The sequence below is a fragment of the Equus caballus genome, chromosome 3 (genome assembly GCF_041296265.1).
Source record: "Equus caballus isolate H_3958 breed thoroughbred chromosome 3, TB-T2T, whole genome shotgun sequence".
NCBI lineage: Eukaryota > Metazoa > Chordata > Mammalia > Perissodactyla > Equidae > Equus > Equus caballus.
The window spans coordinates 28,853,166-28,870,556 of record NC_091686.1 but is presented as its reverse complement, the minus strand read 5'-3'; the positions used below and the strand labels follow the sequence as shown (position 1 = coordinate 28,870,556).

General features: G+C 42.8%; 1 protein-coding gene across 3 annotated transcripts in view; it reads right to left on the bottom strand.

Moving 5' to 3' along the window:
- Nucleotides 1-17,391, bottom strand: part of ATMIN (ATM interactor) — a 28,690-nt gene that overhangs the window by 10,699 nt on the left and 600 nt on the right. Inside the window, exons 2-5 of one of the 3 annotated variants that reach the window (XM_023637370.2) lie at nucleotides 9,615-9,791; nucleotides 8,667-8,792; nucleotides 7,697-7,896; nucleotides 3,250-7,039 (exon numbers count right to left, since the gene is read on the bottom strand). The exons of 1 other annotated variant lie outside the window; for it this stretch is intronic. In XM_023637370.2, the coding sequence (XP_023493138.2) occupies nucleotides 9,738-9,791 (54 nt within the window). In that variant the 3' untranslated portion in view covers nucleotides 3,250-7,039; nucleotides 7,697-7,896; nucleotides 8,667-8,792; nucleotides 9,615-9,737. Of the gene's footprint in view, nucleotides 1-3,249; nucleotides 7,040-7,696; nucleotides 7,897-8,666; nucleotides 8,793-9,614; nucleotides 9,792-17,391 lie in introns of those variants that run through there. One more of the 3 variants, XM_023637367.2, reaches the window with a different exon arrangement.

Below are 17,391 nucleotides of genomic sequence, written 5' to 3'. Positions count from 1 at the left end.
AGAAAAACTCTTTTGTCGAGATAAGGGTTATAAATTCTATAGATTTGGAGGTAAACATAGAATAATTTAGAATTAAGAGGAGAGTACAAAGTTTGAACAAAGGAAGGGTCCAAATTTAAAGTATCCTTCTTCTTGAGCAAATAATTAATTTGGCCAGCAAAATATTGACCAGAGGGTTCCTCTGTGAATAGGTAAGAATGTTTTGCGTTCGGCATCTCTTTGTCTAAATAATTAGTCAAGTGCCAACTAATAAATAAAGTTGCTCTGGGATCTTATTTGCATTAGCCCAGGTTTAGCTTGTTTCTTGGCGGATAAAGTCACTCTAGGCCTTGTTCCAATGTCCACTCAGATTAAATCAGGACATCCAAACTGGTCCTTGCGTTCAAGTCCAGACGAAGGCTGAACGTTACTAGAATACAGTCCTCATTAGGTTCTAGGTCCCTGACAAGACTTTCAGGGGAAATCCTGCCGTTGAAAGGAGCTAAGCATGTCGTAATGTAGGTGCCATCGGCCCTCTTCCTACCGCAAGATGATGCTCTCAATTCGGTTTGAGTTCCTCTAGTCCTCGTCAAACCAAGCATGGAGGACTCTGTGTTTCATCCCTCATTCTGTTATTTTTGGATGTCTCATTAGTAAAACTTTCCAAACTCCTATTGTTCTTGAAACCCTAAAAAATCACCAAGTGGAACTGTGGCAGCACCCGACACAGGGCTCGTGCTGGGCTGAGGCCAGGGGATGCTGCTGAGGGTCTGGGGGAGGCAAGGGAGACACTGGAGGGAGACCTCAGAGACAGGAGAGGTAGCACTCCTGAAGGGAAAGGGGAAGGCTCTGTCAGAATAGGGCCTGGCTACATTTGGACAAGTATGTAGGACTTCGGCTATTCAGGGAGACTTGCCCTAATTTTAGCTTTATTCTTTATATTCTGGACTTTGCCCCTCATTGTGAAATTTACCTGTACTTCAAAGACCATGCGATAAAATGATTTGAACCCAGAATCACATTTGCCTTCACTCTCCCTCCCTCTCAGTTCCGGAGCTTCAGGACCCAGAGGGCCCCCAGGAGCCCCAGCCCCTCTCTGTGGGAGCCCCTCGTTGACCAAGCAGGCAGAGCTGCATGACTGGAGGCCTCCTATCTAGGGCTTTTCGGGGTGTCTGGGCTTGGGTCCAGTGTAACCTTGACACTAGTAGGGGCTCCTGAGAAGCAAGGTGGGGAAGAAACACTGGGGCTCTTGTGTCTGACCAAGGGCACACAAGGGCAGCCCTGGGACCACAGGGAACACTCTCCCACCATCTGCCAGGCTACCTGGGACAGTGGAGCCAGGACGGATTCAACGCTGTGCTCCCGATGCCCAGGCTAAACCCCGAGTCCTAAGCAGCAGCATGTTTGAGATGCAATCACAAAACCAAATATTTCACCCAGGACATGGAAAAAGCATGGATCACCAGAAAGCAAAGAGTAAGCTACAAGCAGAAGCAGTGAGGAGACGCCAAGCTTGGAACAAGGTTTTACTGAAACATACCATGCCAATGTGCTCACTCCATTGGGCCCCCAATTTTTTTTCCGTTCACATTGAGGTAACATAGGCACTTTTGAGAATAAGAACGTCACCACGGGGATACAAGTTTTCCAAAATGTTTTCATTTTCTGAAATATTTGACTGTTTCACTGATAAACTAAAAAAAGAGTATCACTTGTCTTAATTTTGTTGTATCTTTTTTGCAGCCTTATGTCCTGTAAGATTAACTTGCTTGAGAGTAAAGTACCAAAAGTTAATGGAGGGGCCTTACGCAGTAAGTTTCTCCTACGCCAACCTTCGCTATTTTTGAATTTGTGGATTTAGAACAAAGTTACAAATGTGTTTGTTATTTATTAGTAAGGCACTATAAAATTTAGTTTTTTCTGAAGTTTGTTGAAAGAACTGAATGGATATTGGTACTCTTTCAGTTCAAGCATTATAGACAATGCTTTTATTCATCTACAATTTGGGCAATTGCTTCTTTCAAACATGTCTATTTTTAAATGACTTAGTGCCCACATTTGTTAACGTTTAAAACACTGACAACGCGCGAATCCTCTCTATCTGCTCTTTAGCCCGCTCTCTCGATATGTAAACTAAGCGATCAGTGTATCTGCTAATCAATACGGTTCACACAACCGAGAGAACTCTTTGGATTTGAACACTGCAGAACAAGGGTATTGAGTCAACTCTTTTTGGCCATAAGAACATCATATTAGCCAGCATCTTGCTGAAGAAACTAGATTAAAATTCATGTCATTTAACAGTCTTTTAGATGTTGGGAGTGAGTATGAAGCCAAAAGATTAACTATCCTCTCCTAGTGTCAAATTTAATCAGTGGCACTTTAACACCCTTCAGATGAGAACACACACAAGTTGTGAGATAGAAGGAAAATAAAAGTGCATGATTCGTGAGATTTCAAAGCCTTGATCCCTAAAGTTACATCCCCCAAAGTTACATGTTGCTCCTTCTCTTTAAGAGCCTTCCAAGGACGAGCTGGAGAAGCATTGCTTTAAACATACCAGATAGTAAGTGCTCTTCAGAGTCAATATTAGATAGCAGACTTTGATGAGCAGGTTTGGACTGGAATTGAGATAAATATTCTAAAATTGAGGCTGGAAAGGATTCCATGAAAACATCACCCTGTTATTTGCCACTATTACTAAAACAACGTCACAACTAGACTGACAATGATACATTTTCCCCTAATCAAAAGTAGCTTCAAACCTTACTCAGCATCTTTCAGGTAAGTCTACAAAATTTTTCTACTGTAATTTTCCCTTTTATGGCAAGGGAATCAGAAACACACAGATTTGGCTTTCCTGCAAGTTAGTGACTGAGCAAAGAATGACTCATACTCTAACACTCTTATTTTTGCTCTTAAACCAGAACCACATTATTTACAAAGATAAAAGGCCTATTATAAAATGGTAACATTTGGCAAATGCATGAATTAGAGTAATTTCCTTTAAATAAATTTTCCAAAAACTTAAATCCTAAGGTGTAGAGTTTTTATCAAAATAAAAACTTCACATCAAAATAGAAACTTTGGTAATGGAGTGTCTTTTCATTTTCTATTAGAAAAACTGTCAGCATATTTTATGAACAAAGATAAAACAATAATGAAAATAACCAGGCACTGTGCGACTTTCAGAAGATGACGCGTTTGTGAAAAGTTAAGGAAACAAAATAAGTCACATTATGAGTATGTTGAAGAATTCACACAAAAAAGTAGAATTCTCACTTCTCTTTAATCACTGAATTTCAGTTTTTACAAATATCTTAGAACAATTCAGATAACTAAGGTTTGGGGGGAACAGTTCTTTCTTGTAAATGAGGAACTATTACATGCTCCATTTTTCTGTAAATAACTCTATTGGCTGGATTAACAAACATGGCCACAGAAACAATTGTTTTTAAAGCCGCAGATCACTGCATTTATATTTACAAAAAACATAAACAGACATGCATTTCTCCTTTACTAGGAGGACTTGAATAGATGTTTGAACATTAAGGCAGTGACAATTCTAAAACAATGAAATGCTAAGTTAAGGCTTTATGTTTGTTTTGAAACCCATATTCATAGGCAACTGTGACCAAAGCAAACGTTCATCTACCAGGTTGAGTTCATCTGCCCAGGATATGTTATTTACCCATCTCAGCAATGCTCCTACGGGATAGGAATTAGTAGCAACACCATCAGCTTACTTTAATGAATTATTAGTCCTCTCCTTAGATTTTATTTTGAGGATTTAGTCTTCAGCAACACAAGCATGCGCCACAGAAGGAACAGAGCATTTTTTTCTTTTCGTAAACTTAGAAAACTTACAGGCTGTACTGATTTTTACTTGCCTGAAAGTTGGCCAACAATCAAGAATTCAGGATCTCCTAAATAAAGAAAACCCCAAAAGGACCCTGACCATACGCCCATCTCAAAACACAGATGTTCTTGATTATTGAAGCAACTGGTCTTCACCTCGTTTTCCTTGAAGAAGACTGTTTGGTATCAGCCTCTCTAAACAGACAAATAAATAAAGCAACAAAATGCAGAATAGCCTATTTTACATGAATCTATTCTATAATTGCTCTCAAGGCACAAATACCCTTGCTAGACCAATGTCCTTCCTTAAGAAAACGATGAGAGGTGGATGGAGGGAAGATTCACTTTAATTGTTGATTGCACTCTTGCCCTATCAAGCTTATGCACAGCAGTGAAATTTAGAGGGGAATGTCCTTTTCTCTTTGCATTATTTTTTCTAACATTGAGAGCGACAAAACTCAGATCCAGCCTGTCGGTGTCCTTTGAGAAGCAGCTCTGGAGCTGCACCCTGGCCTACTGCAGAGAGCATGAGGGACGTTTGGGGGCACGCTCCCTCCAGCAGGAGCTAACAGGCATGATTCCACAATCCAGCATTTCCATGGTTGGGAGGACTTACTCTTATTTAGACCAGAAGGATCGCTATTTACGCTAAGCGCTTGCCACTACTTCTTTAAGCAGTAATTTTACAGCAACATGTGCCTTGTGAGGAAGGTACTGTACACTTACATGGGTATCAATAATAGTTCATGTAAAGAAGGAATGGCAATGAGTACATGAAAGCTGTCTCAAAAGCTAAAGATGGCTGTAGTTTTCCTTTGTGTCTTCAAATCAGAAAAGAGTGAGATGTCAAAGCAGATGAAGCTGCAGGCAGCATGAGTCTCAAACCATCTAAGCACTGGTGTTTCAATCTGATGGTGCAGCAGCAGAAGTCTCTAGATACTACTATCAGAAAACAGGAATTTCTCACAAGCACTGTCAAAAATATTTTAGGTACAAATTTAAGTTAAGCAAGTCACACTTTGACTAAAATGTTTTGAAGATTTGAAAAGTTTGTACCCTAGTACCTGGTAAGCTTGGCTTCAGATAAATAGTTAGATGGGTTTTAAAGGTGAAATACATTTTTTTTTTAAGATGAGAAGACTAGCTGTGAAACGGCAAACGTCGGCAACACAAAAACAATCATTTTCAGGTCAACATCTTACATTTTATAATACACTCACATTTATACACAAATTTCATGTTTACACATACAAAAGGCAAAGAACCTCGAAGAATTGAAGTAACTGCGTCACAGACTACATTCAATAGAGTTAATACTGTTGTCCCCATTCTCCAGTTTCTAAATCCAGAAGGAAATCGTAAACGCCATCCCACACGTGGCCTCCGTTGTTAGAAGCTGGAGACTGTGTGTAGTTCTGCACACGTCTGGGTTTCCACAGAACTGAACTGAGATTCCATTGTGTTCCAGGCCAAATCGGCCAGAAGAAAGTCGTCCATTGCCGTTTGAGTTTCATTGCTGGTGCAGAACAAGCTCCCCAGGGCTTCAAAGCCAGAGCTCATGGTCTGTGTTTCTGTGCTGTTCAACTGAACTTTGCTCTCCAGAGCAGGCATGTTTTTAGCAGCGGAGATTCCTTCGGTTTGGGTCTCTGTGTCAGATGAATCAGTACTCATGGAAAAGCCGGAGTGTTTCAGAATACTTCCCAGAGGCAGATGAGGGCTACTGTCTAAAAAGAAGTTTAAGTCTGTCTGTGTCTGCGTGTCAAACATTTCAAGGCCTAGGAAGTTAGAAGTCCCCCTACAACCGTAGGACTGGGCAGAGGTGTCTGCAAGCAAGAAGTCAGTTTGGGTCTCTATGTCCAGCGATTCCAAGACTGGCTCAGTGGCCATGGTGCCAAGCTCACTCTCTTCAGTCTGAGTCTGGATATTTGAGGCCGAAAAGAACTCTTCAATATCAAAATCAATTGCAGGATTCTGTGTTGGGCCAGACGGGAGCTGGGTGTCAGGTCCAGTACTTGTGTCAGACAAAAGACTACGGTTGTCCAGTGTTTGACCAGGCAGATTACTTGACAAGATGTTTTCTAAATCACTTAATAAATCTATGGTTTGGGTCTGGTTATCTGTCATGTTCTGTGAAGGCAGCATACTATTCTGCACACCGAAGTTTACAATTGGTGTGGATTTCTCACTATCTTGATTTAGAGTCTTAGGCTGGCTCTGCGCTAACAAACCGTGAGTTACGGTCTCTGCTGCTAAGCCGCCGCTTACAACACTGTCTGTAGAAACACCGTATGAGGAATGCACGCTCTCAAAAATGTCTCCACACATTACAGCTTGGGCCATCTGTACTCGCTCATCTGCTGGACTTTGCATTCCACTGGTTTGAGTTTCTCTGGAGATCCCACCTGACTGGAAACAGGCATCTACAAATGCATCAGTCTGAGCCGCTATAGATGAGGTTACTTTAGAATTGGGCAAAAATGTTTGAGTATGAACACTAATGGGAAGGGAAACTTGAGAACCAAACGTCAAATCAGTTTGAGAACAAGACGATACGGAGGAATCAGGGCTGGCCCACTGTGCAGAAGGTATGAAGTGTTGTGTGGCATAAGATAGATCTGTCTGTACATTGATTGAAGAAATGCTGTTCTTTTGACATGTGTTCCCTGGTTCCTGTAAAGGATCAGACGGACTTTTACCCAAGTTCACTTGAACACCTATACTAATTGGCTCAACACCAACAGGATTCACAATTTTTGAAAGAGGGAGGCTCTCCTTAAGAGAGCAAGCCTCTGAATCTAGGCCAAGGATCAGGGTTCCTATTGACAAGGGCAGTAAGTGCACGGCACCCGGGGCAGAGCCCTGATGATCGACACCGAACACCACAGGCTGGCCCGAGGAGTCGGCTGTAGGCACAAAGACAGGCAGAGGAGAAAACTGCATAATGGGGAGTTTAATCAAAGCCACTTTGGGCTTTGGTAAAAGCAACTTCTGAGGATATCTCGGAGGTGTTGTAAGAGGCTGCTTTCTGGCATTAGAGCTGCAAGAGTCTTCAAAGGAAGCGACTAGCTTTATTTCTGAAGTTTCTAGTTCTTGAGCGTCTGGTCTCGGGGCTGGTTGGTTGTTCAAGGACTCAAGGGTCTTACTGGACAACTTCTGGTTGTGCAGACAGTTTTCCATTTTCCTTTTCTTACTAGGTGGATCCCTGAGAACAATGACAGAGTAAAAAGAGAAAAGCAATTTTAAACTGCAGCTTTCTTCAACCCTGGCACTGTATCTTCACTTACAAATGCTATTTTCCACATCTACAGTAGCGGTCAGATTCAACCCAGGGAAGAGAAATCCATTCTTCCTAACTCTTCGAGAACTGGGCCTACTATACGGAGGTAGAAGTTCAGAAACATGCAAACAGGGAAGGAGGAAGCATACCTTCTTTTGGGTAAAGCTCTAAGTACTAGAACTCAACTTAGATCTGTAAGCATAAGGAAGCTAACAGATTATACAATGCAACTGTTATCATTTCTAAATGGAAGTTATTACTCCAAATATAAATTTCATCTTTAAAATGAAGTAGAGTTGCACTGATAAAACTTATCTCTTCAACAATCTAATATCTCTCTAGTAGAAAATGCTGGAAGTTGAGATTTTCAGTTGGGAACAATAAGAGACCCTCAAAAGGAGTTAGGAGCAAGAATAGGGAAGAACAATTGGGTCAAGAGATGCCGAGCCCTTGCTAGTGCTGCTGCCATTTCTGCAAGCTCCCTTCTTCCATATCACATCTTTGCTCCATTACTCCAGGCAGGTCCACTTGAAACTCTCCCCACAGCTGTTGACCTTTCGGCCACCGTTTCTTCCCCTTTACCTGTGTTCTGCGGGGATCTCATGGCCAGTTCGGTAGACGTGGGACTGTAAGGCAGTTCTGCTGGCATAGGGACAGCCACACGTGCACTGGAAGGTCTTGCCGCAATCCTCGGCGTGCCTTTTCAAGTCCCATTCAGTGCCATAAGAATTGCTGCACTTACTACATTTATGCTTCTTTTCAGCATGCATTTTCATAAAGTGCTAGGAAGAACACAGAAGAGACTAAAACGAAAAACTGCAAATGCTCAAAACATTTAAAAAACCATGAATATAACCAAATTAACAATGATTTTACATGATAAAATATAGCAGTCCAAATCAAAAGAATGTAAAAGCAGGCAAATTGTAGTTGATCACAGGCCTCTCCTCCCTATCACTCTCACTCTGTGAAAGTGAAGAGACTGTTCTGGAAACAATCCCTCGCGCCCACCATTCAGGTTTCCATCTGCTGCAGGCAGAAAACAGTTTGCCATGCTCTGTCCAGGACCCTCCAGCAAACCCTCAGGGAAGATTCAAGCTGCCAATTTCTTCCAGTCCTGAGCCGCCTCTGTCCCTAGTCCCTCCCCTTAAGCAGCTGCTTCTGAAATTCTTCTTGCCCAAATTCAGGCAGTTTCCCCGCTCCCCTGGGAGAACAATTCCTTTGTGCCTTTGCTCTCTGACCTTGGAGGCATACAGATTCGCCCTGAGATCTGGAAGTACACATGTTCTCATTCTTTGATGAACGGGTCTCCTTTTCTTTGTCTCTGAATCCACTTCTGGACATCTTCCCCTCCAGAACAAGCCCTGCGGCTCCTTCCATTGTATGACACCCTACTCACTTTTGCCCAACTGAGGGACTCTTGGCTGGCTGTCCTCACAAGCAGCTTTCTGTTCAATTCTCTAGTTACGTTTGTTAAGTAATTAGAATGCACATTAAGTTATAACTTCCTCATTTCATCCTCAGAGAAGTATACTTAAGACAAGTAAAATACCTGTTTTACGAGAGAAAATTGAGAAAATGGTCTGTCAGGGCCTCTAGGGCATCCTTCAATTGGACAACAGTAGAATTTCGGTACAGTTTTCAAATCTTTTCTTATTGTTGGATTTACTATGCCATCCTGCAAAAGAAAAATTACTTTAAATAATTATTTTCAAAAACCCAATAGAACAGGCTGGGAGAAGAAACAAGGAGTGACTAAGACAGGCACAGGAGATCTGTTTAGGGTGATGAAAATATGCGAAAGTTGGATTGTGGTGATGGCTGCACAACTATGTAAATCTACTAAAAAGTAATTGAATCATTCACTTAAAACAGGTAAATTTTATGGTGTGTAAACCTTAGCTCAATAAATCTGTTAAAATTTTTCAAAAAAACAAAAAAGCAAACGACGTTATTTAAAAAATCTTCTATGTATTCCTTTAAAAGTTCTCCTTCTAAACTTAAAATCTCTGCCCTTCAAGCCAGCTTCTCTATTTGTAAGCGGTATATTTACAGTTTCTCAGGCTCAAGATTTTGGTATCATCCTTAGGTCTTCCCTTCCCTTTGAGCCCACCCCCAGTGAATTAGTGTGAGCCCTGGAAAAACCTCCTTTGACTATGGTCTAGGCCTTCCTGATAAACAGCATTGTGACTTTCTCTCATCATCAATCACATTACCCCCTAAAGTAGCTAAAACTTGTCAACACAACTTTTATATAGCAGCTTGAATACAGGCACCATGCTATGTCTGAAATTTAATAATCCTTATAGTGGCCTGCACTGACAGCTTTCACGACTGTGTCAGGCACTGTTCTAAGCACTTTATATATATTAACTCATGTAACTAACAATCCTTTGTTATTAGGCATGTGATTGACTTTTTGGCCAGGAGTTTTAAAATAATTAGTGAGTTAATTTAGCTTGATGTGCTCTGTCTTGTTACCCTTGATGAGCCCACATACCTTAGGTGTGAGACACCTATGACCTCCAGTTTAATTCTTGTCTGGCTACGCCCAGCTGGCCCTAACGCAAGGTAGGGGGTGACGGACCTCTCTACAGGTGACTGGAAACAATTGGACATGCGCTCAGGCCTCAGCTGTTGCCACAGCAGCACGCAGATATTCTGGTCCTCTGGTGTTCTGATGAGAAAGGATTCATTACTTTTGGAACACGCCCACCTCCTTCTCTACCATCAGTGTGTACCCAGAGAAGTGAGAAATTCATAACCATGTAGCTAACACTATCTCCCTTTGCTTTTCCACTGAATCTCAAGAGGAACCTGTTGATCTTGTTGAGTCTGTGCCCACTCATTTAGAGGGGAAAATAAATTATTCTTGTTTTATTTTTAAAGAACAGAATTTATCATTCAATGATATCATATTCAGTCAGCTATTCCTCCATGTATTCCACACTGGTCCCTCCTTTTACAATCCTTCCTCTTCTAATGTTATAACAAATTCAACAATCCAAAAAATTATTTGTATGTACGACCTAATGGTATTTTTTAAAAAAGGTATGTATACTAAAATCCCAACTCCTCATTATGCCTCCAATCTACAATTATAACCACATCTTTTTCTGTTCCCTTTTCATACCCTACCCTACTCAGCCTAACACTCTTCCCACCTCCAATTCCATCCTCCACATCCATTCTTGGATGACCGTCCTTCTTGAAGGCCCAGTTTGTCCCACATCCTCTCATCTCCTCCCTTCAGGCAGAATGCAATGGTGGAAACAGCATGTATGAAAGACCTGTAAGCCATTTCTACCACTGACTAGGGGTGTGGCCAGGGACAAGGTATTTAACCTCTCTGAGCCAGCTTACTCATTTCTTTGTTTTTTTAGCTAAGGAAGATTTGCCCTGAGCTAACATCCCTTGCCAATCTTCCTCTTTTTTTTGGGTTGCTGCCACAACATGGCTGATGAGTGGTATAGGTCCGTGCCTGGGTTCCGAACCCAGGAACCCATGCCGCCAAAGCAGAGCATGCTGAACTTAACCACTATGCCACGGGTCCAGTCCCTACTCATTTCTAAAACAGAGAGAACAGTTAACTCTCAGGATTATCTTGTATTGTATTAGCATAGAGCCTAGACCAGATCACATTCTCAATAAACCACAGTCCCTTGTTCAGGCTCACTACCCACATCTATAGATCTATTCCTTGTCTAAATTCCAAGACGGTACCTAACTTAAGCTATCTTAAATACTATCATTTTCTTCCAGAGTTCTTATTTCCCTAAATTTTTTTTTCCCATAAGAAAAGCAAATAACTCTGTTAATCAAAGACGGTACCTAACTTAAGCTATCTTAAATACTATCATTTTCTTCCAGAGTTCTTATTTCCCTAAATTGTTTTTTCCCATAAGAAAAGCAAATAACTCTGTTAATCAGTATTTATTTACTCTCCTCCCCAAAGCCCCAGTACATAGTTGTATATCCTAGTTGTAAGTCCTTTTAGTTCTTCTATGTGAGCAGTGCAAGAGCACGGCTACTGACAGACGAGTGGTGTGGTTCTCTGCTTGAGAACTGAACCCGGGCCGCCAAAGTGGAGTGTGCTGAACTTTAACTACTAGGCCGTTGGGGCTGGCTTCCTAACTAAATTTCTTAAGGGTAAAGACTGCTTTATACACCTCTTGGTATTGTCTTCACGCTTAAAGAGAACAATTGCACACTAAACGCGGAGCATTTTTACAAAGGCAGTCCAGTGTAGGGCAGTGGTTCTCAACCCTGGCAGCCTATGAAAATCACTTGAGGCACTTAAAAAAAAAATACCTATGCCTGGGCCCATCCTCAGGTATTCTGATATAATTAGTTTTGAGTAGGGATTAGGGATCCACGTGTTTGGTTTTAAAATCTCCCTGGATGAACCCAATGTGTAACTTAGCTTAAGAACGGTGGTCTAGTGGTTAAACCATGGGTTCTGGAATATGGACTGCCAGTTTGAACTCTCCACCTTGCCACTTTCCCGTGACCTTGGGAAAATGAACTGTCTTGGTTTCCTTATCCGTAAAGTAGGCATCGTAATAGGATCTACGTCAGGGTTCTTGTGAGGACCTGGTAAATAACGTCCGGGGTTTAGAACAGTGCTTATCGCATAGCTACTCAGTTATTACAGCTATTAGTTATCTGCTATGGAGATTTTTGTTTCTTCTTTTGCTTTTTGCCAACCAACTTAATGCCAATAAGCTAAGCTAAACTAGTACTTTACATTAAATATTGTCTTTGTGAATGTCTGATTGAAATCTGCTTTTGAATCTTCTAGCTTTAATGACAATTGACACTGCCTCTCATCACCAAACTCATCTCATTCACCAATTCATCTAGTGTTTTTTAAATTTTTTAAATTTTATTATTTTTTTTAAGGAAGATTTGCCCTGAGCTAACATCTGCCGCCAATCCTCCTCTTTTTGCTGAGGAAGAGCGGCCCTGGGCTAACATCTGTGCCCACCTTCCTCTACTTTATATATGGGATGCTGCCACAGCATGGCCTGACAAGTGGTGCGTAGGGCCACGCCTGGGATCTGAACTTGTGAACCCCCAGCTGCTGAAGCAGAGCACATAAACTTAACTACTATACAACTGGGCCGGCCCCCTAGTGTTTTTTGTAATGAAATACTTTTAAGTAACTTATATTTTTTCCACCTAGTGTTATTAGCAAGAGAAAATGAAATGTGGGGAGAATATTAAGGAAGATTGTAAAATCCTTCATTGACTTAACCATTATCAAACGCCTCTTTAGTTATATGCCAGAAATGGCCCCCTTTTATGTTCTAGGCTATCCAATGTTACATAAACTCTGCCTGCAGGGTCACAACAAAATTCACGCTCGCTTCTGATACATCCTCAGTTCTGCTTAGCAATCCTTTTTATTATCCCTTTTCAAACTCCCTATCACGATGCTGGCCCCATGGCCGAGTGGTTAAGATCACATGCTCTGCTTCAGCAGCCCAGGGTTTCTCAGGTTCGGATCCTGGGCGAGGACATGGCACCGCTCGTCAGGCCACGATGAGGTAGCGTCCCACATAGCACAGCCAGGAAGACCCACAGCTAGAATACACAACTACGGACTGGGGGCTTTGGGGAGAAGAAGGAAAAAGAAGATCGGCCACAGATGTTAGCTGAGGTGCCAATCTTAGAAAAACCCAACAAAACAACTCCCTATCAAGTTCTCATATACCTGTTCACTTTTTACAAAATTAAGAAACCGTATGTTTTAAGAGAAGTTTTAGGTTCACAGCAAAACTGAGTGAAAAGTACAGAGAGTTCCCATATACCCCATCTCCAAACATGTACAGCCTGTTCCACTTCTAACATCCCCCACCAAAGTGGTACATCTGTTACAACTGATAAAACCTACACTGACACATCATTACCACCCAAAGTCCACAGCTGATATTCGAGTTCACTCTTGCTGTTGTACATTCTATGGGTTTCGACAGATGGAGAATGACATGTATCCAACGTTCGAGTATCATACAGAGTATTTTCACTGCCCTAAAAATCCTCTGGGCTCCACCTACTCAGAACATCCTTCCCCTTAAGCCCTGGCAACCACCAATCTTTCTACTGTCTCCACAGTTTTGCCTCTTCCAGGATGTCATACAGTTGGAATCATACAGTGTGTAGCCTTTTCAGATTGGCTTCTTTCACTTAAATTGCATCTAAATCTCCTCCAAGTCTCTTCATGGCTTGATAGCTCATTTCTTTTTAGTGCTCAATAATACTTCATGGTCTGGATGTGCCACAGTTTATTCATCCATTCACCTCCTGAAGGACATCTTGGCTGCGTCTGAGTTTTCGCAATTAGAACGGTGACTTCTCTTTTTAAGTGTCTTCTACCACTTGCTCGCCTTTCCTTTCTCACTGCTGGCATCATTAGTTCAAGTCCTCCTGACTCTCCGGACTCTGTCATTAACCTCTTAACTAATTCCTAGACTTTCAATCTCTTTTTCATTCACCCTTTGCCAGATTCGTCTTTCTAAAGTATAGCTCTGATCATGTCGTTACTCACTCGAACGCTTTCAGTGGCACCCCAATACTACTCCAGTCCAAATTTCCCTAGCCTGGGACATTCAAAGTCCCCTGCCATATACAAGGGTTCAAACTACCTTTCTCTTCTGTTGTTTCTCTGTTATATCTAATGGAACTACTTAAAATTCCCCAGACCTTTTCAAGGGGAGGAATATATTTGTATCTTCTATTGCATTTCTGAATATTGTGAATGGAGTAAATGGTCAATAAAAATTGTGGCATTATACTGAACATGTTCAAGCAGCAGTCTAAGCCAAAACTATATCATGCACCCGGACGAGACACTAAAGACAGCCACCCTGGACAACAACAATCTCCTTGTTGCTGTTGTTACAGGCATGGCAACAATCTGACACTGTGCACTTTCCTGCTTTCCGAGGGCCAACTCCTCAGCCCTCCCCATCCCCACCACCCCACGCCAGTTCCTGGGCCTTCTTCCCATTCTTGTCCTGAGACAATAAGGCTCAAAGGGTAGGCTGGCTGAGAAGAGAACAGGGCAGATAAGAAATGGTGATGGCACAAAAAACAGGAACTGCAGTGGGAAAGTGATGTTTTGTTCGGAAGTTCTATGTACATCCAAGAATAAAATTTGACAGACTGTTTGTACTTTATCTTTTGTGTGCATAATCACAAAAAATATACACGAAAAATACTTCGTGTTCGTTCTACTTTTTTGGGGTAGCTGTTTACAAAACATTTTAAAATAAAAAAAAAACTTCATAAAATGTTTATGAAACATTTTAAGTAAAAGAGTGAAAAAGAACCTATGAGAGGAAACAATCGAAAACAAGATGGAAAAAAGCAAAGATACAGAAGAAGAGAAAAGTAAGAGGAAGGACAAAATTGAAGAAGAGAGAGGAAAAGGAAAGGATTGTAAGAATCATGGCAAAAATGGGAAAAAAGGCATTACAGCTCCTCTAGCGCCTGACTGTGTTCACCGAAAGCACCCAAGAAGAAAACTACTTCGCTTTGTTGACTACTTACTCTAAATTTAAAATTAGAAGCTCTTGTACAATATGGTCTAAAGCAACTTGGAACATTTCTTTTCCTTTGCTTTTTAAACAAACTTCCCGGCAAATCATTAAAAGCAATCCCCTGGACTAAAAATAATACAAAATCTTCTAAGCTATGTTTCAAAAACATAAATGTTGCTGGATAAGAGGTTACTTAAGGGCCCACGTGTCCCCTTCACTGCTTTCAAACATGAGGAATAAAAGAATCTCTAACAATCAAGAAATGTCCATTTACTCCTATTCTTCCTCTCCCTGAATCACCAGCTTTCATTTTTCATGGATTTCTCTGTGGGCAAGGCCAGCCTAGGATACAGTATTTCCAGACTTCCTTACAGGATATGGAATACAGACATCTACCTTAAGAACCTACACAAAGCCAAAAAGCAGTATGTACCCAAACCCTTACAGTTTAATCCCCACTCTTACCCATTATCCTTTGGAAGAGTTTTTTAATCATTTACGTTAAGAAGGGAATATTTGGTTGGAAACGGGGTATCTTGTTCAGAAAGATTAGAATAAAATAAGAACCATACAGCAACAAATGGGGAAGGGAATAAAGATGATCATCATCTAGAAAAAATAAAAACCAGGAAAGAAACTAGAATTATGCAAGTATCTGTAACCAAGAGAACGAAATATTCCACTGAGTATTATGCAAATCTGCCGAGCAGAGAGACTCAGACTAGCTCACGGGCAGAAAGTAGGCGTGCGCTCCACTGGTAGTGGAGTCTCTGGTCTAAACACAGACGGCTTTCAAAACCACAGGGAGCTCCTAGTCTGCTCGTGTCCCCAGGCCTCTTCCTCCTCCCTCCGTCTTTCCAATACTTGGAGAACATCAAGTGTCAAGAGTAATGTTTGAAGTCAAGAGCCTTCTACTCGGGATCCAGATGGAGAGTACAGATTCACCATACTGCCCCCCCACCATAGAGACACACTACTTTGTCACATATGCCACCTTCACTAAAGAAAATGAACTCCCTTTCCACCAAGACAGCAGATGCTCAGGGAGTACAGGCCACCAGGTTAGAACGGCAGAACAAAGCAGGAAAGTGAGCCTGTCTGACAAGAAAAGAATAACGACGGTTCTGGGTGAGGTTTCTTTAATTCCTGCTGAAACAGGGCTCCCCAGTGACCTAGGAAGGAAACTCAAGAGAGTCCATTTCTTCATGGTTAACGTTTTCAGTTCAGAAAGGGATCTTGAGCACATCATGCTGTCTTCAGGCAAGAGAAATCCGAAAAATGACTAGAACTGGAAGCATGCCTTCACACCATTAACTCGAGGGAAGGGAGGACACTGATACCCTGAAACGCTGAGGTCCAACACAAGATCTGTCTGCCAACATTTGTGTCTGCTTTAAACATATTCCTCCTTCTCAGGCTTATTATATTTTATCAGGATCTTCGGAATTCCCGAACTTCACATATTTTAAAAACCTAATTCGAAATAAACCTACTGTCTACTATCAAACTAGTCCTGTCGAGTAAATGGTATCTTTATGCTTACAGATGCTTCACAAAGTCCTGAGACAGAGAGCTCCAGACAGCAACTCCAGGGAAAAGAACAGTATAAACTGTTCAGGCCAACACAAGGAGGGGCCCGGGCAGACTGACAGCTTCATCTGTGCTCAGAGCTGTCTGTGGCTCAGGGGAGGACAGAGAAGGGAGTGATGGCTGTCCTACACCCGCTAGAGAGAACCAAGGGATCAGGGGGTGGAATTCCTACAGATAGACAGTTCACCCACTCAAGATAAAATACGGATAAGAAAAGGAAGGATTCAGTTAAAATTCAGTATGAAAGAGGAAACAGGAGATTGAAGACTATTCCCAGAGTTACTGCACTCGGGTCCTGGAAGAAAATCAGAACTATTCGGAGGAAGACGGCAGACGCCCGCAGGGTCCTGCTCAGCCCACCTCCGCGGACATCTCCGGATCGGGCTGGGGAATCCTCAGCGGAACGCTGCCGCGTCTCGTCCAGGCGGGGCTGGAAGGGGACTGCCCTTCCCGGGCGACCCGTCTGCCCTCCTAGCCACCCTCAGCTCAAACTTTCTGCTGTGAAACCCTTGTGAGAGCCCGACTCTAAGCAAGTCTCCCAGGAGGATGCACCCGGAGGATGCACCCACCCGGAGGATGCACCCACCCGGAGGATGCGCGGGACACGCGCCGCGCCGGGCGACTTCAACTCGCTCCTGAAGCAGCTCACACCGTCGAAGCTAGTGTCCACCAAAGTGCTTTCGCGACACGCTTTGGAATTACGTCACCGTTGGCACAGAAAGACTCAGAAGTGGTGGAAGGAAACTTCCTATTGTAAGGACTGGGAGACGAGGCCTGAATAGGTCTTGGCGGGGGTGTGCTGGACGTCTGGCTTTTCTTAAGCTGTCCAGGGATGGGCACTTCACACAAGCTGCACGGGATGTTCGGACCAGTGTCATGTTAGCACACCGTGTCCCCTCGGAGACAAGACCCACGGCAGAAACGTCCCCTCGGCTGCCCGCCCGAGCGCCGCTGGCTTCCCGGCACGGTGACACCTGCGCGGACGGCGCCTGGCCGGCCCTGCGGCGCCCTTTCACCCAGCGGGCTGGACCGCAAGGCCTCGAGGCGGGACCGCGGCGGGGAGGCCGGGCTGCAGGCGCAGAGCCCGGGTCTGCCTCCCGGCGCGATCGGGGGCGAACTGGGCCCATCGACCGGAGCCGAGGC